The 21,549-nt window shown below is 39.1% G+C and overlaps 1 protein-coding gene across 3 annotated transcripts; it reads left to right on the top strand.

Annotated features, from left to right (window-relative positions):
* Positions 1-51: 51 nt before the first annotated feature.
* Positions 52-21,535, top strand: rbm27 (RNA binding motif protein 27). 3 transcript variants are annotated; one of them, XM_003446997.5, is made up of 21 exons: positions 52-255; positions 2,693-2,811; positions 3,943-4,070; positions 4,601-4,680; positions 5,061-5,272; positions 5,736-6,050; positions 6,792-7,019; positions 8,743-8,919; positions 9,833-9,979; positions 10,079-10,232; positions 10,704-10,857; positions 10,991-11,224; positions 11,329-11,460; positions 11,673-11,798; positions 11,972-12,046; positions 12,150-12,326; positions 13,412-13,516; positions 15,390-15,617; positions 17,450-17,533; positions 17,698-17,817; positions 18,775-21,535. In XM_003446997.5, the coding sequence occupies exons 1-21, from the start codon at positions 197-199 to the stop codon at positions 18,877-18,879; spliced, it is 3,159 nt and encodes a 1,052-aa protein (XP_003447045.2). In that variant the 5' UTR covers positions 52-196; the 3' UTR covers positions 18,880-21,535. The 3 variants fall into 3 exon arrangements, with proteins under 3 accessions (XP_003447045.2, XP_005452642.1, XP_019219382.1); XM_005452585.4 differs by lacking the exon at positions 8,743-8,919; XM_019363837.2 differs by lacking the exons at positions 52-255; positions 2,693-2,811; positions 3,943-4,070; positions 4,601-4,680; positions 5,061-5,272 and adding an exon at positions 5,485-5,604.
* Positions 21,536-21,549: the final 14 nt, after the last annotated feature.

Raw genomic sequence — 21,549 nt, 5'->3', positions numbered from 1 at the left:
ATGCATAATAATATAACATCCGCCGTCGTGCTTGCGTTACGACAATTTGACCATGTTGCCATGCCGTAAAATATTTTGTACGACCTGCCAGTGAAGAGAGACAGAAGGCCTTAAAGCTTATAAATTTATAGACGATGAAAGTAGGGTTGTCAAAACGCTCTTTCTTTTTGTAGACAGTATTGTAGTCCTTCTCACAATGATCATAGAAAATGTTGAAGCCTTGAAATCGTGGCTGGCAAAGCTCCTGGAGCCGATGTGAGTATTGAAATGAAATGACATTTAGCGTGCATGCTACGTAGCTGCTTTAGCCTGCTAGCCGCTGGGTTAGCCTGGCATCAATGGCAGATTCTTGCACGAGTAGCTAACCATCGCTTGTTGGCTTTTCGAAGCACAGAGAAGCACTTTTATTTTTCATTAGTAATGATTGTGCATGATGTAGTGAGTTTGCTTGCGTTTGATGCACTGAGAATTCTTGCATTCTGACATTATGGTAGTTAAGTTGGCGCACGGTAGTGTAACTTTATCACAGTTCTGTAGCAAGCTCCTAGCCTTCAACGTGTAGCCCCTCTTGCCTAAAACAGCTGTTGTCTCTGGGAAAAGTTACTGATTAAAACTGTAGCTATTAGCTCGACGTTTGTCATAGTTAAATGCACACAAATACTTTGCTTTTGGAGTTTCCATAGTAACACATGCTTTGTAAGCGTTACGCTTTCTCTCTGTTTTGCTAACGCGAGATGCTAAAATTGTTTTAAATATGTTTACGAGCTCAAATGGGTAATGGAGTGTATTAAAGGATTTAAGTTGCCCCCTCCCTCTCTTTTTTGTGCTGTTGGGACAACACACAGTCACTGTTTAATCAACTAATGGAGTAACTCCACAATATTATCGTTGTGTGTCCTCCTTAGCGAGGTTCATCCTCTAAAAACAAGGAGTTTTTTGCGTAGGGGAGAAAAAGTCCTTACAGAGCCAAAGTGAGGCGTATTTAAGCTGCTTTAACTAAAGGCTGGAGTTCAAGTTGGCATAGTTTCATGCACATTGTTATTAAATCTATATTGTTGGTAATTATTAATTATTGGGAATTTCCATGGTCAATGATCCTGTAGTTAAGGGTCAAATTTGACTGTAGCTTTAGTGAGCCAGCAGTTAATTAACTACTAGCGGCTCGTTGCTTGAACTTGTTAGGGACTGTTTTTGTCAAGGCTTTTGGGGGTTTTTTTCGGTTCCCCATAGCTGACAGGCTTTGAGATCTTTTAGCTTGATTTCTATTTTTTAAGTTTAAAAAAGCAAATGTTGTGTAAGTGGAACATTTAAACTGAAAAAGTGCAGGTAAACACACTGAAATCGTTTTACCAGGCTTTATATTAAATTTAAAAAAAGGCATTCATGCTCAAACTGCAAAGATTACTGTGCTGGTAATTGCTTTATTGAGCTTCATAATGCATTGGTCCAGTGCTATATGTCTGATAAGTTTGATACTGAAAACCAGCCACAGACTTTTACTTGCATTTTGCAGTGAAGTATAACAAATTCACCTTGTCAGTTTGCATAAATACAAATTACTCTTAAGAAGACACCGGTGGTAACTGCAGAAGAAGCCAACTAGTTAAGATGCATACATCTTTTCCCCATGAGACTGTAATGTTTCAAACATGTCAAACAAACTCAACCATTGGCTCAGTTTAAAAGAACAAAATGGGTTTGATGGCTAAACTGTAACTATTGTGAGCACATGACGCAAACTGCAGCAAAACTGTATACCAGTGTGCATAAGACGATAATGATTGTGTTTTACGCTTTATGGGCTCTGAAGCTTATATATTTTGTTGTTTTTGTATTTTATTTTGTATCACTTTTGTTTTCCTGTACTTAATTTATGTATTATTTTCTGCATTCATTTGTGTGTTACTAGTTTATGGAACTCAGTTGATTTTACAGCTGTCTGTCTTGGCCAGGACACTCTTGTAAAAGATATTTTTAATCTCAAGAGTCACATTTTCCTGGGTAAGCAAAGGTTAAAAACAGTGTAGATAACACTGAGCGTATTTTTTTTTTAAATTTGAAAAGCTAGCAGTAAGTTAGACAGACACACCTTGACATGTCCCTCATTTTGAAGTCCTGACATCATACATTTAGCTTACTTTGCAGCTTACTTTGCAGGAACATCTGAGCATTTTCTTTATGCCCACAGAAAGGGTGACCAGCTGTAACACAGTGAATATCAACGCTTGTGTAAAAACCAAACCACAACAACACTTCCGACATAGTCACTACCCTATGTCATTTCTTTCACATGCTCAAAAAGCCCTACATTGCATGCATTGTAGCACATCATGTGCAGGGTTTTCAAAGAATGGTCATCAAACTTAGTTGTAATCATAATTAAATGTTAAGCTATATTACCAATGTTAAGAAATGCTACCATGGAAACCTGTACTCCTTTCCTTCCTAAAAGAATAATAACCTTTCTTTTACTTTATGCATTTGGTGGATTGTTTAAGTTTTGTGGCAATGATCTGTCCCCCTTTGCATTTTACGCTTTTGCATACATAGATATGTAAATGATTTTGATATGTATTATATTTCAGTTGGTTCAACTAAGACATTTTCTCTCAGTTTTAACAGTTTTTTCTTATTAGACATATGAATGAGTACATATATATATATGTTTTAATATATACATTTTAATCTGCAGATGTGATGCTGACCCCTCTGCATTAGCCAACTATGTAGTTGCTCTTGTGAAGAAGGACAAACCAGAGAAGGAACTGAAAGCACTTTGTGCTGATCAGCTTGATGTCTTCCTACAAAAAGGTATACATGGAGGAAAAGCTTTTGCTCCATCATTAAGCTAACAAGGGATTTATTCGTACTCCCCTTGCACATGTCAGACAATAGAGGCTTTGCAGTTAGGTCACAAATCCTTTGGGAATCAGAGCTGGTGGCATTGTCGAGATCAATGACTAAACTGATTATTATAAATTAGTTGCTAAGTTTAGAAAGATCAGAAACTTTTTCCTGCATACAAAAAATGCAGTACCCCTGCAGAGAGGATTTAGTTTTCTTTTTTTCCCCTCATATGCCACCAGGACTGTACTATATAGTTTAATTAGCTCAAACATGGAATACATGTGGTTATCATAAATAATATTGAAATTAAACAGGGTCTTTGCCTTAACAATGTTAAAAAACTTGATTGAGGCTAGAAAATGACCAATATTGAAATAAGCCGATCAGAAGCATTTGATCCAATTGATGTGTCGTCTTGGCTTCCAATTAAACTGATAATGTTAGCCATTACCCAGGATTTTTGAAAGATTTGCTTTGGAAGAATGTCAGATAAACAGGCTCAACATTTCTGCAACACAAACTGCTTTTCAGCCCCCAGAACTCATGTGTATTACCCATTAATAGTCGCACTTATGTAGTCTGCATTCTGTAACAGGCCATGTTAATGAAGTATCACCTGTATAAATATAGTGAGGCAGGCAGAATACAATGAAATATATAGCACCTTAAATTTGAATTGGAACATTATCAATGCCATCTTCTCTGCAGTATCACCACCTCGTGGATGCCATTTGTGGACCCCACATGTGGCCACCAGAGGGAGTGTTGCATTGTTTGATAGTGACTCTGTATCCAGTGTGATGTGTCCAATTCAGTCTCGTTATTTTTAGCTCTACACTATTAAAATTAGTTTAGGGGTTTAATTTAGTTGGAAAACATGTTGATGGTTATTACATGCGTCTCCTGGATCACTTTAGAATTTTTTAATATTACATTTTTTTAATCAGGCAGCTTTCCCACGTTTCATGGATGCAGTGTTCATTTGTGTTATTTATTCTGTGTGTGTTATGCTTTAAGACTTTTGGCCCCTTTTCAGAAGACTGAAAACTGCATGCAGTTTTTAATGTGTTCTCGTGATTAATGTTGTCCTTGCAGAGACGGTGGGATTTGTTGATAAACTTTTTGAATGTTTGACGACCAAGAACTACCTGGGAAATCCTGCTGCCAAGGAAACTCCCAAAGAGGAGATTAAACCGCCTGCAGTCAAGGCTGATGTTGTTGAGGTACACCCTGAAATTGAATAGCTCGCCTTTTGAAAATGAGTGTGCTCACATACACACACACACACACACACACACACACACACACACACTATTTTTTAAGCTGGTTCAGTGGTTTTGTTGGAATGGGCGTTTCAATTTGAAATCAAAGCTTTTCATAAAATCATTTATTTTGAATGCCTTTTTGTTTATTAAGGCTACGTCCACACGTACATGGGTAGTTTTGTAAACTGAGATTTTCCATTTTCTTTTAAAAAAATAAAAAATATCTCGTCCACACATGCAGTTTTGAAAAAATATCTCCGTCCACATGTAAACGCAGAAGTAGCTCACAAAGAGCCAAAAGTGAAGTCCTCGACCTGTGAAAATTATCTCGCCATTCTTCTGGAAGAAACGCATGTGGTCGAAAGGCCCAAACGCATAGAAAAAGCTGCGTTTTCAAAAATACCCGTGTACGTGTGGACATAGCCTAAGTTTTAAAGTTATATTATAGCTGATGTTTTTTGTTTTGTTTATTTTGTTTTCCCCTCAAGGCTGAAACACCCGAGGAAGAGAGAGAGAACAGGCGAAGGAGAAGTCCTCTGAGAAATCGCCCTGACTTCAATGAGTCCAGGTATATGGCTTGCATTTAACTTTGTCTTTATAAGCAGCTGAAACATTTGCAGGTAGGACGCACTTGTTGAACTGTTTAGTACATAATGATGTTGTGTAGTTGTATAGCGATCTTACCAAGAAGCTATATTTGTACAGTTCGTTTCCAACCCTCCTAATTAAGGCTTTCCTTAATAACTTGTTTCAGATAAAAGCGAACTTCTCTCAAACAAAGGTCATTATTTCAGGGTTCATGTTATGTTAAAGACATACAGAAGGAAATGATCCTTGTCTTCATTTGTTATAAGAAGACCCACATTTGTGTGTCTGAAAACATGTCAAGTATTCCTGTGTGATTTTACATTTAAAATCAGCAACGCCTCTAACTTCTCATCCACACAGGAACCGCGATGATAGGAGGCGAGACGAGCGCAAGCGCCGTGACTTTGATCGGCACGGGAAAAGCGGCAGCGACTCCCACCGGGAGCGTGAGCGCCACGAGCGTCGCAGGGGCAGCCCCCGCGGGAGAAGCTACAGCCGGAGCAGGAGCCGCAGCCGGAGCAGGAGTGGCAGTCGTGGAAAGAGCAGGGATAGGGAGCACAGAGGAGGCAGAGGTGAGAAAGTCCCCCCTCCCACAACCAATAACAACAACAGCACAGGGGAACAAAGATTGAGGAGTGAAGAAGCTCCTGAATCTCTCGTCAGCACTGCTAAACGGTGCATTAGTGACGGTGACTTGCTGTTGGAGACGTGCTGGTGTGAGGTGCTTTAGATGAGAAGACTTGTAGAAATTACGGATGTAGCCGACTCTCGTTTTTATTCCCGTCGGATTGCTGGACAGTGTTGCTGGGAGTTGGTAGAAAGGAAGGGAGAATGTGGACAGCTTTGCAGTCCTATCACTGGGGGTTCAACAACATGGGTTGGGATTGGTCTTCTTACCACCAAGGTTAATCTGCTTATCTTTGTCATTACAACTCTGTCTTTTTTGTAATATATCATTTAATTAATATAGTGCTTTTAAAAGTCAGCTATGAGACAGTACACAATGATTTATGTGATTTTACTTGTTTTCAACAGACTTCAAGTCAAAGTTCGAGGCAGAAAGGAAGGACACTGACGGATACAACTCTTCCACCACATCCGGCTCTCAGCAGCAGCAGCAGCAGCAGCAGCAGCACCCGCCGCCTCTCCTGCCCTTACACCCACCTCTGCATCCCTTTTCCTCTTCTTCCTCATCTTCAGGAGCTGGGGGTGTACCGGTAGCAACACTGGCTCACTTGCCCGACAGCACTACAGACAGCTGGTCTGGCTACTACGGAACGAGGCAAGATGGTGTTTGCAAACCTTTCAGCAAGACTGCTTCACTCAAACAGCGCTGCAGGGATTACGATGGTAGGAGCAGAGTTAATCATCCTGTTCTCAATTCCTTTGATTCCTTCTTTCTGTCATTTCGTGTGTCTGTGTGTCTTTTATTTTATTTTTTCTTCTTCCATCTGAGAGCCTTTTATCTGCTACAGCGCAGTAGCGTTAGAGAGATGTTTTCTGTGCATTTCAAAGGGGATCACAGTAACACTGGAGCTTTTTGATGAGATTTAAAGGAAATGTTAAGTGCTTATTCCAAGTTTATGACGGTTGTTGTACAGTTTGCTCAAGTCTCTAGTTTAAACACTACCTTTTTCTTCCCCTGAGGCTTCTGTGCCTTGTTTGGTCTCTTCACTAATGACCACTGTTTAGCACTCATCCTCTTGTCCCCAGTGAAAGGCAGAAAAGCAAGCTGGTTCCCTCTCACTCCCCTCTACATTGAGGCTCAGGAGAGTTTAAACTTACCCACTGTCCCTGAAGCACACTGCTTTCTGTCACAGTGCTCAAACACAGCCACTTGGGACCCAGTTCCTTAATGAGGCTTTGGTGTAAATACATGAACTGTGTGACTTAGCTGCTTTAAACTCAGATGTTTGTTCATTTTGTTTAATTCCCATGAATTTTTTGTTATTGTGTGTGGGGTCTTTTTGTTTGTTTGGCTTTATTAATGCGTGTGTGTGCATGTGTGTCTTGTGACTGTAAAGCAGCAGTTTATATAAACTCCATGTTGTGTATGATATTTATGAATAATTGCTTCTCTCCCTCACACAGAAAAAGGATTTTGTGTCCGTGGTGACCATTGTCTCTATGATCACGGCAGTGACCCCCTCATAGTCGACGATGTCAATCTACCAAATATTATTCCGTTCCCACCCCCACCTATTCTGCCACCCGCCGGGCTGCCCATGCCCCCCATCACTGAACCACCTCCCTCCCTCAGGATGCCTTCTATGCCACCCTATGGCCAGCCACCACCACCCGGGGTTTTCCCTATGACAGGTGAGTATTAATGCTCCTCTAATCCATCAGTCTGAGCTTCATCATATTGCAAAGTTTTACAATTTGCGTCTACAAACTAGTAAAGCCAGAAGAACGGTGTTCTTCTCTTAAGCATTTGGTTTTGTGTGAGAGGCATTGTTCTTCCACTTCGCTTTTTCAGTCTAGTCACAATATACATACCTTTCCTTTGGCCTGTAGTATCATTGATTTATGAAGATATTTTTGCATGAGTTGCCCCAATTTTAGAGAGATGACAAACATCTCTTTAATATAATAGAAATAGAATTAAATCATAAATCATTTTCATTTAGGAACAATTTTGTCTCCACTCACAACAAGATCCAGCTAACTAATATGGCGATGTTTACCTGCTGTCAGGACTGGGATGTCATGATACCATTAATGTAATTGTCGATACCACTCACTATTAATCATATGATTTGTCACATGAACCAAGTTGTGAAAAAGTGGCGAGTCATTACCTACGCAAACTGGGCAACTTGTACCAAACCAGTTAATCAGAGGTCCATAAATGTTACATATGTGATTTCCCCATTCTGTTGAAAGTGTAGCAGGTCACATGTAAGACATCCTGGGCTCCGTATTGTGACACTGTACTCCTAACTCCTAACTCTAACTTTGAAGACACCAGAGGTTTTAAATATGTAAAGATTGAAATGAATGGTATATTGAAATGAGATGATGTCACCACTCTGGTGTGTAGAAAAGCAGTTGTCTTCAATATTACATTTAGCAATATATATGTGTGTGAAAACACTTGCTCGACTTGACTGCGTGCTCAGTTGTAAAGATTTTTTGTTTAATTTCTCAGGAAAAGAAATCGACCTGTGCAATCTTCCTGCCTTTAAGTTGCACTATTCCAGATCCGTTTCACACTGGCTGTGTTTTGTTTTTGCAAATCATCATGATGATTTAAAAAGCTCTATTTAAATCCAAAGCTCAAAAATCTTATGTAGCTACATACGTTTAGAGCAGACGTGCTACACAGTAGATAGCTGCCCATTGATCATAAACAGTACATAAAAAATATTTTGCCTTTTTTTTAATATATTTAAAACATGGAGGCTGATGACTGAAACATTTGACCTGATAGGCTTTTATTGTTTCAGCTACTTTTTAAGGATGTTAAAGTTATGAGATTTCTATCTTCCACTTGATAAATGAATAGTATGTCATAAAGTTTGAGCAAATCTATCGAGAAGACGGCGCAGTTTCCCGGTGCGTCTGCTTTTATATTAAAGCAGCCAGATTTTCACTGAAATACTTATTTAATATTATACTTGTAATATACTCCAGAGTCATTGCAATTTTGCATTTTGTCATTTTCTTACTTTTTTTTTTGGTAATTTTTATTTCATTTTGATTTTTTGGTTTTGATTTGGTTTTGAGTTTCATTTAGTTTCCAGAGTTGATTTTTCCTATTTAGTTTTCTTAGTTTAGTTTTTATTATTTTTATCGCTACATTTAGTTTTTGTTGTTATATTGTCTCCATTTTTTTTTCATTTTATTTTTCCCAGTTTACAAAATAATTTTAGTTGGTTTTAACTTTCTTTCTTTTTCTTTTTTTTTAAATCTAGTTTTTATTTTTTATTTAATTGACAAATTTTTTTTTTCTTTCACATCTAGTTTTAGCTTTAAGTTGTAGTTAACCACAATGACCTTGTATACCTGAGACATCAGCTTGGGCTTGTGTCTCCCTCAGGACCCCCACTGATAGCAACCAGTGGGATTGATACCCCCAACCACCAATCTGCAATCACTTCTTCTCCTCCCGTCGGACCGCCTGGTGTGGGCCTACCTCCTACACTTCCTCCTCCTCCTCCACCTCCTTCCTCGACCTCATCTGTGTCTCTTCGTCCCCAATATGTCCAGTCTGAATGTAAGCAGGGCTGCTTTTGCTTTTCAGATTGGGACTGTGTATTTGGAAGAGATTTTGCTGTGTTGCTTTTTATTTGGGTGTTCCTTTTAGTTTGTTTATGTTGTTGAGTTGTTGTTTTTTACTTCTTATTTCTGTGTGCTTTAATAGTTACAGTAGAATAAAGGTTAGTTTACTAAATATCTAAAATAACTAAGGTGGTAAGAGTTATTTAAAACAAAAACACTTTTGTTTCTGTTTCTGTTTCCTGTCACTGTAAAGTAGTTGTTGTATGGCATGCTTGCGTGTTTGTGTGCACAATTGGGATGTATTTCTTGAGCCTGCAGTAACAGTTGTGGACCAGAAGGTAGCGCTGTGTATTAACCTAAAAAACAAAAAAAACAGCATCTCTGGGAAATTTTGTCATGACTCATTTAGTTGAGTATGATTACGCACATGAGGGTTTCAGTTACAGACTCTTTAAAAGATTTTAAAGAACTAAAAAGAAATTGGTCTATTTGGTAATTGCAAACTTTGGGTTTGTGAGCTGTTACCACAACTGCCATGAAGGGCCTCTTTCTGATAATTTTGCACTTGTGTGTCACAAATGTAGATAAGAATGAAAAGGATCATCTTGGTTGTTAATTTTTCTGATTGTTTGTTTCTTGCTGGGTTATTTTGTGCACTTACAATAACTGTAATTTTAATTTCTCATATTTTGTAGGTTTTGTTCATAAATGTTAAATTTTAAAATGTGTCTTTATCCTGGACTACATGTTAAACTCATGTCACAGGTTGCTACATATTCAGTGGTTACTTTTAAAGTCACTTAAGTTTCTTTTTTATTTATGTTTGCTTGTATTCACTTTTTCATATTTTTACATTTTTTCATATTCCCCTCTAACGGCATGTGTGTCTGTTCATTTTTACACATTAGACAACTACGATCCAGAAGGCTACAACCCAGAATCTCCAGGCCTGACTGTAGCAGGACGTAACCCATATCGTCAGTTTATTCCTCGGGTGCAGACTCAACGCTCCAACCTCATCGGCCTCACCTCCAGTGAAGGTCAAGGCTCCAGAGGTAACGACCTCTTTTACCATCTTTTTTTTTTTTTGTCTTCAACCTGATCCTGGGAAATTGACCTTCTCAGACTGATTTGACTTCTTGCGTATCTTCTAGCTGCCAACATAGTGATCCAGACAGAGCCAGCTACTGCACCCAGCACTCCTGGAAGTAACGTGTCCCGTTTCAACACAGAGCAGGACAGCAGGAAGAGGACCATGGGACCCAGTACAGCTGAAGGGCCAGCACCTAAAAAACCCTGGATGGAAAAGTAAGAGATTAAAGAAAAAAACATTTACATATTTGATTTAGGATGTCATGTATTCTGCACAGTGTTTTGTTTTCTGTGAAGAAATTGGAGTACAGTAGCCAGCTGAAATGTAATCAAGTTGGTGCCTCACCCCATTTCCTATTACTGCTAAGGAGCTTTGTTTTAAGGTGAGGTGAGTCAGGTCAGCAGCAAGTGTTGTCTCAGTTGTAAGCAGGTAGATACAAGCATCCCAGTCATTAGGATTTCTTTGCACCACCTCTACTTGGAGTACATTTAAACTGTCATGCAGGTTGTAGGTTGGTAGTAGTCTTCTGTAAATAAAACCATAATATGGCTGAAACTTGAATCCCAGATCATCAATCATCCCTAAATTTTGATTAACTTATCTGCTTTTTTCCTTCATTTATTCTTTTTTTTTATGAAAACAAAACTGCCAAATTAGTGATGTTAGCCCTGAAATGTTCTTTTTAGGCCGAGCTTCAACAACCAGCATAAGGGTGCTTTTCCCAAGAGGAATCATTATGTGAACACAAAGTTGGAGGTGCGCAAGATCCCGCGCGAACTCAACAACATCACCAAACTCAACGAGCATTTCAGCAAGTTTGGAACCATCGTCAATATACAGGTAAAATGCATCCATTTTTGTTTCTTGTTGTTTTGTTTTTTAATGAATGCTCCCCACAAAGTTCATAGAGATTAGGCCTGCAGGAGAATTGATTCAACACGTTTACGGACTTGCACGTGCACTCTCAATCCAGGTTGTGTTTGGCGGAGACCCAGAGGCGGCATTGATCCAGTACACAAAGAATGAAGAAGCCAGACGAGCCATATCCAGCACAGAAGCGGTCCTCAACAACCGCTTTATCCGCGTGTACTGGCACCGCGAGCTTGGTGCCAATGCCACAGGCCTTCAGCAGCAGGAGCAGAGCTCAGGGAGCCAGGTGGCCGGGTCAGCACCCAACCAGGGGCTGCAGCACAGCAACATGCATAAAGTTGGTATTAACAGCGGAGACATAGAGAATCCTTTGATACCAATTTTATATATATTTTTTTTTTAAATATCCATTGATTTACCCCTCACTGTTTTTATCTGCAGGGGATCAAGCAGCACAATCCAGCTGCTTATGTGTTGAACAAGACTGTACCCAAGCATCACCTGTCTGCAGCAACTGGGGCCACGGCTAATGCCAAGTCGGACAACCTGAATCCAAACACGGACACGGCTGCTGTATGTTTTAAGTTTATCTTGCAGACAATATCAGGCAAAGTGGATATTATATAATATACAAAAGTATAATATTATGATGGCACATGTGTGTTACACCACTTTCACAGTGATTTATGTGTGTTTGTTAGCTAAAATTGTATTTGTAAAGAAATTAATTGTATATTAATTTCCTTTTTCGCCCCCCCCACCTTTCTCCTCTGTGTGACACTTAGGTGGTGCCTGCTCCTACAAACACCCAGAAGGGCCCCTACACTTCCACAGCCACCAAGTCTTCCTCAAAGAGCCTTGGGAAAACGGGAAAAGCACTGGAAGCACAGGAAGCTCTCAAGAAAAAGCAGGCATGTTGCTTAATTTGCTTACATATTTTGACCATTAAAAGAATAGCTGACCTAAGCCATTTCCTTCTCTCAGGAGCCACAGCTAAGAAGGCTTCCACTGAGAGAAAACTGTTTGGGGGTTTTTCATCTCGGTGGATGTTTTTGATTTCCTTTTTCTTTTTTCCCTCCTTTAGGAGGCACTAAAACTCCAGCAAGACATGAGAAAGAAGAAGCAGGAGATGTTAGAGACACAGATTGAGTGTCAGAAAGTAAGTCATTTAACATTGAAACTATTCTTATCTGTATTGCTTCCTCTTTTTCTCCAGTGTACTGTCAACGTTCTTTCTGATACCATTTGTCTTGCCCTTCCAGGCGTTGATAAGTCGGCTGGAGAAAAACCGAGGCATGAAACCTGAAGAGAGGGCCAACATCATGAAAACGCTGAAAGAACTAACGGGAAAGATCACCCAGCTCCAGAATGAAATGAACCCTGCCTTCCAGGTCTCAAGCGCCAAAACTAACCACAGCCAGCCCAAAACCAAGACTGATGTAAGTTTGGCTTCCTTTTTGTCTTTGTACATAACTGAGAGTAGGGGTGAGAAATTTAGGTCACAAATTATATCACACACTTAGTAGAGTTGTTTATTTACCTTTTTTCACACTTCACAGGTCCTTTTTAAAAAGGTGTTTCTAGTATGTGAATTTAAAAAAATAAATAAAAAAAAAAACAAAAACATTTTTATGTGAAGAATAAAACTGCATACATTGAGTAGGTAGATGTTTGAGTTTTAATTTTTTTATATACATTTTGTGTACTCTAAACCTTAGATGCTGCTGTATTAAGGCATTTATGGGGTCTTTATTAAGCAGTAGAAAGAAAGAACCTCCAGGTCTCAATTTATAATATCTTAAAAATGGGGGGGGGGGGTGAGAGTGCATAGGATTCCCCTGATGTTAAACCAAAATGTAAAAAAACATTCTCTAAAGGCTCTAAAACTACTTGACCACAAGGTATAGACATTTACGTATATACAGGATATGTGCATACAGGCTGTCCTATATACCAAGTGAATAACTGCTTAGCCTCGACAAATCTTTGCTGTTTTCACATTTGTTTTCTCCTCTTTGCATTTAGTTGTGTCCTAGTCCTAGGCCCTTTTCAAATTTCAGCTGTGTGATGTTGAGTTCCTACATGAGTTCCTATATCAGGGAATGGGTCCTTTTTAGTCTGAATGCAATGAAAAAAGTGGTTCTTTTTGGTTTTTTGTTATTTTTCCTGGAAATTCCAAGGAATGCTTATACAAATCTTTTAATCCATATTGAAAGAAACGGTTCTTAGGCTAATCTTAAGTTTGAAAAAACTGAAAAAAGATCAAAAGGTAAATGTTGGTTCTGTACAGGACAGAAGTAGGGGGTCTGTTTGAATATTGGGTGCATAGGAATAAAGTTGTTGTTGTTTTGTTTGTTTTTTTAATCACAATTTCAATTCACACAGTTTTTGTCTTGATTGACCTTGTTAGACCAACAGCACACCCCGCCCCCCTCCTTTATTTGTAAACACAAGTTGATATTTGTGTATTTAATTGCTTCTCTGGATTAAGTAAACAAATTTCTTTTCTATGACATGCGATCAGGCCCAGAAGGAGCTGCTAGATGCTGAGCTGGACTTTCACAAGAAGATGAGCTCTGGAGAGGATACAACAGACCTCAAAAGAAAACTGGGGCAGCTACAGGTGGAGGTAATACACATTCACTCTCTCTCACACTCTCTCACACTCTCTCACTCACACACACACACACACACACACACACACACACACACACACGCACAGAAAATACACATGGATAGAAACCGACACAAAGTTAATCATTGACAGCATCTTGCATCATCAACACTTTCGTTGAGAACCGAATTAGAGGATGTGATACCAAGAAATGCCTTAGAGGAAGTGTGCAGATGAGATTATAGTCGCAACCTGTTCTGCAAGGGGTGGAAAGAGATGGTATCTGTCCACCAATAAAATCAATCAAACAATATATTTAATTCATTAGTTTATTTGTGTTCTGTCAGACGTGTCAGGCAGAAAGAGTTTTTTAAACCGTCTATGTTCTGTTTGTTTTATTTGACTCTGTGATAACTGGAACCTGAACCTGCAGTTTCTGCACAAGCTTCAGATCCGCTGTGTTTAGTGTTATTCGCTCTGCTCGAAGCTTCGTAAGAGTCCTAATGAACGTCTTGGTGATACCACAAGACACCTACACAAGATGTAAATGACCTGTGCTTTCTTCCTGTTAAAAGGGAGTTTCTCTTTCCCGCTAACCCCAATCGCTACTCATAGGGGACCAACTGACTGTTGTGGTTTGCACACTATCGTCGCAAGGTCTTTACCTTGCAGCATAAATGCCTTGAGGTGACTGTTTTTGTGAACTGGCCTTATATAAATAAACTTGAATTATATTCAGTAATTTAAAAAAAAAAAAAAAAAAAAAAAAAAGAGGTTCATGGCAAATTTTCAGTTTACCTCTGTACTGTTATCTTAGTCGGCTCCAGTAGTTGCCAGACGCACTCCTCCAGATGCTTGCTTTGTAGTGCCCTCGGGGTTTTGACACATCAGATTAAACAGCATTTTATTACTACACTCCATCAACATGTAAGGAGGTAGACTTACACACACTTACACACACTTATCTACTGAATTGGTGGCTTTTCTTGAGGTAACTAGTATTGCAGTTTTGTTTGGAGTATTTGTACATTATATTTCATGCTCATCTTGGTTGCATTCATTCTGGATCAGGTCTCTTGTAAGTTAGTGTGGTTTCCTGGTTAAATGAGCAATGACACATAAATAACACATCTACCCAGTGATTCTGCCAAAAGTTATTAATTAGGTTTCAGGTTAGGTCATGCAGCCCATACATTTATTTATTTTTATTTTTTGGTGTCATACACAAAGTTTGTTTGTTTTTTTTCTTCTTCTTCTTTATCCTCTAAATTTGCTGTGCACACAGACGGCTGTGGCTTAAGATCAGGCTAACAACAACATAGCTTTTGTTAGCAACAACCTGCTTTGCATTTTTTTTCCTTTAACCCCAGGGTCTTAAATTGGCTAGTTGTTTAAAAATGGATATGCATCCCTCATCCATCTAAACTCAACCCGCCTTCTGCACATTAAACTGCAGCCACTTAAGCAAGCCCAGAGGAACATCCGCTAACGAAGCCAAATCAGACACACGTCCTACACTGATGGAGCTGCGCCTCATTAAAGTTTGAGACACTGGTCCTTGTAAGAAAATCGCAGGATGACAATTAAAGGGAGAGTGGTTGTGAGCTTGTGGCGTGTCTGAGAAGGAAGGAGATGTTTCTAAAAATGGAGGAGTGACAACTAATGGTAAAGGGCAGAAAGTGAGAGAGAGTAAGGGTGTGTAGAAAATGTTTCAGCTCTGATTGATTGTGATGGCCTGCTCCTTTTTGTTGTTGTTTTATGTTTTGTACTTTTGCATAAACTTTTTTTTTTAAAGTTATTCAAAATATATATTAGACACACAGTGATGTGTAATTGTGTACTGAAATCAAACAGCGTCCAGTCAACCGCCCATTCTGTCCTCCTTTAGGCAACACGTTTGGGTTTGATCCGGCCTCCAGCAGGTCGAGGTCGCGGCCGAGGAAAGCTGGGCCCAGATCCTGGTGCGATGCACGTGGGCCGCGGCCGGAGTCGAAACCGGGAAATGATGGCGCGCGGCGGGACTGTGAACCGTATGGTGGTTGATCACAGACCCAGAGCCCTGGCTATTTTAGGGGTCACTCAGGAGGAAAAAGAAGAGCTAATGCCGCACTTTGTGGTAAGAATATGGCAGGATCTCTCCCTCAAATAATACACCACGATGTTATTGCCAAGTAATAAAAACTGTCATAATAAATACCACTTTATTCCCTCTTATACAGTTAAGCCCATAATTATTCATACCCCTGCCAAATATTGACTTAAAGTTACTTTTGTTCAACAAGCTAGTTCTTTTTTGAGCAGAAATGACACAGGTGTCTCCCCAAAGATAATAAGACGATGTACAAGAGGCATCATTGTGGAAAAAAATATTTCTCAGGTTTTATTTATATTTTAGCAAAAAGTATCATGTCCAGAATTATTCATACCCTTCTCAATAATCAATAGAAAAAAGCCTTTATTGGCTATTACAGCAATCAAACGCTTCCTATAATTGCAGACCAGCTTTCTGCATGTCTCCACAGGCATTTTTGCCCATTCATCTTTAGCAATGAGCTCCAAATCTTTCAGGTTGGAGGGTCTTCTTGCCATCACCCTGATCTTTAGCTCCCTCCACAGATTCTCAATTGGATTCAAGTCAGGACTCTGGCTAGGCCACTGCAAAACGTTACTGGTGTTGTCTGCTAACCATTTCTTCACCATGTTTGCTGTATGTTTTGGGTTATTGTCATGCTAAAATGTCCACTGGTTCCCAAGGCCAAGTTTTTCTGCAGACTGCCTGATGTTGTTGTTGAGAATCTTCATGTATTGCTCTTTTTTCATGGTGCTGTTTACTGTGATTAGGTTCCCTGGTCCATTGGCTAAAAAACACCCCCAAAGCATTAGGTTCCCACCACCATGTTTGACAGTGGGGATGGTGTTCTTTGGGTTGAAGGCTTCTCCATTTTTATGCCAAATGATCACAATGATGCCAACATCATTGTGACCAAATAATTCAATTTTTGTTTCATCTGACCATAACACTGAAGACCAGAAACCTTCTTCTTTGTCCAGATGAGCATTTGCAAAGGCCAAATGAGCTTTTGCATGCCTTAGAAGTGACTGGAGAAGTGGCGTTTTCCTTGGTCTGCATCCGTGGAACCCAACAGTGTCCATTGGACTGTCTGGCTTGAGACATTGCCACCAGCAGAGCCCAGATTCACCAGAATGGCCTTGGTGGTGATCCTTGGATTCTTTTTCACCTCTCTCACTATTCTCCTGGCCAGCACAGGTGTCACTTTTGGCTTCCGACAACGTCCTCTGAGATTTTCCACAGTGCGGAACATCTTGTATTTTTTAATAATACTTTGCACTGTGGCCACTGGAACTTGAAAACATTTGGATATGGCCTTGTAGCCCATTCCTCACTTGTGAGCAGCCACAATGCACAGCTGCAGGTCCTCACTGAGTTCCTTTGTCTTAGCCATGAATGTCCACAGACCACCTGCAGAGAGCTGCTGTTTTTCACCTGTTGAGTTGATTAAAACAGCTATTTCCAATTAATCAGGGTAATTAGGATGCTTTAGAACAGCTTTGACTATTTGGAATGGTATGGAACTTTGGATTTTCCCAGAGACTGTGACAGTTTGTAAAGGGTATGAATAATTCTGGACATGATACTTTTTGCTCAAATGTAAATAAAAGCTGAGAAATATTTTTTTTCCACAATGATGCGTCTTGTACATCATCTTATTATCTTTTGTGAGACGCCTGTGTCATTTCCAGTCAAAAAATAACTTGCTAGTTGAATAAAAGTAACTTTAAGTCAAAATTTGCCAGGGGTATGAATAATTTTGGGCTTAACTGTATCTTTTAGATATGTTAAGTGAATAATTTTCCCTGTGATAAGTCATATATGTTTTGATATGTATAACTATATCCTGATTGGTCAACTGATATTTTTAAACCTAGAAATTTGGCGAAATCGAGGATCTCCGTGACCAAGACGCCAACAGTGTCGTCATGACCTTTAAGACACGGAGTGAAGCAGAGAATGTAAGTCACATGATTCCAAATGTGTATGGGCTACATGTTCTCATTATCTTACTGCTTTTCCTCTAATCTTCTTCTAATAGTAATAGAATAAATGAATGAATTCAAATAATTAAAATACTCCAGTAAAATATCTAAATGAGCTGTACCTCTCTTTGGTGTTCTAGGCAGCAAACCAGGGAGCTAAGTTCAAAGGTCGTGTTCTGCAGATTTCCTGGTATAAGCCCAAGACACCCTCTGTTACAACAGAGCCAGAGGAAGAGGAGGCTAAAGATGAGGACAATGCGGTATGACAAATACACACACAGCTTCATGTTTTCCCAGTAACTAACTCAAAGTAAGGAAAGGGCGTCGTGTACGACACAACTTGAAAATCTGAGTTGGGGAAACTTTTGAAGTTTTAGTTACATTCACAAGATTTTACTTGGATATTTTTTTTCTGCTGCTTGTTAATTTTTAACAGCAGCTCCCAAAGGAAAATGAGTGCTAGCCTCTCAGTACTAAGAGCATCTTGGCCCCATGAGTAAAACTGCATTACTGTCAGGTGAAATCCTTATACTGTATTTATTTAAGGGGTAAGTTTCCCCCTCTGAGGTTGTCCCATTTCTTATATGTAATTTTTATTTTTTTTTAAAGGTATGGTTGCCATTCTGAAAATGTGTCTGTGCACAGGTAGAAATTTCTGGTGCTTAGATTTGTTGTCAGATTTCCTCTGACTGCAGATCTACTTATAGCCACTTCATGCTCATCACGTTTTATCACAGGAGCTGAAACGGACAGATTTGTGGACAGGTCTGCAGACTAGTTTGACTGGCAGAGATTAGAATTCATTTCCTGAGACTGATCAGCAGGTCACCCGTCATGGTGGATTCACTGACGGCTAACCAACAGAATGGAGGATGTCTAAATCTAAAGCATAAGAAATATCAGAAGCAGGCAGTAGGGCGAGTCTGACCACTATAGGATTTTTAAGACCAGTACCAATATTTGGTGATTTTAAAATCTGATATTCCAGTACATTTTTGGATTGTTTTATTTTTCTTTAAACAGTTACCTCACATTTTTTATTTGTTACAATATTATTAAAAATGGCTTATATCAGCCTAAATAACTTCCCTCGGCTACACTTTGAATCACTTTCTGTTTACTGTGTTCTAAACATGCATGTTGCCAGCAGGAAAGCTGACTTAAAGTTTCCAGGAAAAGCATAAATATAAATGCTAACATGGTCTTTATTTCCACAGAAGGAAGCTAGCTCTTATTTACCTGGGGAGGAAGAGGAAGAAGAGGAGGAGGAAGAAGATGACGATGAAGACGATGAGTACGAGAGTCGATCTTGGAGGCGATAATGACATTGGTCATTATCATTAACCGCTCTCCAGCAGAATCAGTGGCCCCCCACTCCCACTCCCATGCAGATTAAAACTGATGTAAAGGAACTCACATTTTTTTTTTCCCTTTCCAGTATTTTCAAAGTAATTTTAGACTCTAATCAAAGTAAAAGAAAAAAAACGTCTTTACTTTATTGTACATGAAAAGAAGTGTAGATGGTCAACAGTTTTTTGTATCCCTCAACTAAACAGTTGTTTAAAACATCTCACTTTTGCTGAGAAAGATACATGTTTAGTTGTTCTTATAGCTAGAAAAACTTATGTAAGTTTCTGTGTGCTTACCAGATGAACAATATCAGTAATGCACAACATTTGTGTCGACTGTGAATAGGTATTTTTATACATACTGTATTTAAGCTCTTTTTCTCACCAGTTTTTGTAGAATCTTGTCCTCTGTTCAGGGACAGCCATTCCATCACCAACAGAACGTTCTCTGCCGCTACCACAGAGAAATTTATTTATTCTTTTTCCCCACTGCATAAATGCACTGTGCCGTACCGATATTGGCAAAGTATAGTACAGTTTTCAGTTCCTTTTGATGTGGTAAAGCCCAACGTGTTAAAGGATTGCATCTTTCTTTTTCCCTAAATGTGTGCTGGTATGAATATTTGCCAGTGCACATGCATGTTGGTGTTCCTAATAAACAGACAGACCCATAGAGATGCTGTACCATGGCCATACAGCCAGTGCAGGTACAGTAGGATACCAGTGCAATAGAAAAACACAATCAATGTTTACAAACTTCCATGCACTTCACATACAGTCATGTAGTCATGTTCGGAAAAGAAATCGCCCCCCCACACTTGTATTTTGTTGCTCACTCAGTTGTCTAGTGCCACTCTGTGTAAATACACACCCAAACACATGTTGTCATGTTCATCTGCTAAGAGTGCGTAACATTTTCACTTGTTTTCTTCTGTCACTTGGTCATTGAGAGGCCCTGACGGGACAAAGATCAGATCACCCATTTCAAAAATGTGAGATCCATAGACAGGTGTTTGAATGTAATGCTTCAAAAGAAAAAAAAAAAAAGAATATATAAATAATTTCTTTGCCTTACACAGTCAGCGGATTGCTGAGTTTTTACAGGACATGTGATTTACTTTTGTAAATTTTGTAAATGCTTGAAAGAGAAATTACTGTTCTTTTTTTTTTTTCTTTTTTTTCTCTAAGTTTAATACTTTTTTTTTGGTTTTAACGAATGATGAGGTTGTATCAGGTAGAAAATGTTGAGCAAGAGAGCTTAGCATCTCTGCTTTAGTCGCACGAATTTTGTATTTTCAGTTCAACCAGTTCAAATTGTTATTTGACTAAACTTGTCATTTAAGTAGGTTTTTGTTTGTTTGTTTCTTTAAGAAATATAAGAGCTGCTCCGAGCTGTGGAAAACACTCTGAAAGACACTGAGTCATGCCCGTAACAACATTGATTTAGCTTAAGTGCAGCTTTGCCTCTATCTGAATATTGTCAAACTGTGCTCCGAAGCCACTCTGTGAGTAAAACCACAGTGTGTGAGTTCATGATAAATATTTTTATTTTCTGTTTTGCCTTTTTTTTTTTCCCATATACTGTATTTTAGAATCCTCAAGGTGGGAGGAATCAAAACCATTAAAACTCACATACAAATGTATTTGGTTAAAGAATTAATCCTGTTGCTTCCCTTCCACCAGATACGTTTACATGCAGCTTAATGAAGTTTTGTTTGATTTGTGCTTTTCGTAACTCAGCTAAACTGATCATATCCAGTTTGAATGAAGCAGCATAGGAGAAGAAAGACTTTAACTTATTACTGTGCAGACTTTACACAAGACATGCGTGTAGAAATGTGCACATATATATAGTAATATGCACATTTTGGCCTGCATGGTCATATATTGTCAGTGATTACAATTGGTTTTCTTTGCTCCCTAATGCACGCTGGCACCGCATCTAAAAGGGTGCAGATCTTCCTCCCACCTACAACGTTGGTAGTGCTCTTGTGTGGCTTGCATATCTGACTGTTGACTGATACTCAGAAGCCTCCTGCCAGCGACCTCATTGTCCCAAAGCTGATGTTTTTACCTCCAGCATTAGCGTCAGAATGATGTGTGTGTGAGAGATGAGAGGCTGTTGCTTTTCCCTTTGTACTTCATTATGATTTTCTCATGTGATGGGTTTTTTTTTAATTATTTTAATTTAATGAGGTCACTGGCAGGTTGAAGGGATAAACCTATACTGGCGAGGTTCTTGCTTTGTGCAAGTGAGGATTCAGAGAAGGTCTCCCACTTTTTGTACTATCACACAATGGTGTAAAAAATGTAAAGTGTTTATTGGATAATAGTTTTGGATTTGTTACTGTTTATATTTGCAGGATGTGGATGTATTTTCTTCATGTATTTTGTTTGTAAAAATGGATTTCTAATTTACTAGCATGTTTGCTTTTGCCAATAAAGATGGAGGAATTGGGTGCTTATAAGGCCATAAAAAAAGAAGAGGGGAAAAAAACAGAAAACATACCATGAATATAAATTGGATCTTGGAGGAAAAAGAAAAGTTAAAGAAAATGAAAACATGTCGGCATTGGCAAGGGGGGAAAAAAAATTTCTAGGCAAAAGCATTCCAGAAAATATAAACCTATTCTCTTGTGTGGT

Source organism: Oreochromis niloticus, linkage group LG10 (genome assembly GCF_001858045.2).
Source record: "Oreochromis niloticus isolate F11D_XX linkage group LG10, O_niloticus_UMD_NMBU, whole genome shotgun sequence".
NCBI lineage: Eukaryota > Metazoa > Chordata > Actinopteri > Cichliformes > Cichlidae > Oreochromis > Oreochromis niloticus.
Note: the sequence above shows the minus strand (reverse complement) of the source record. Positions and strands in the feature narration are given on the sequence as shown.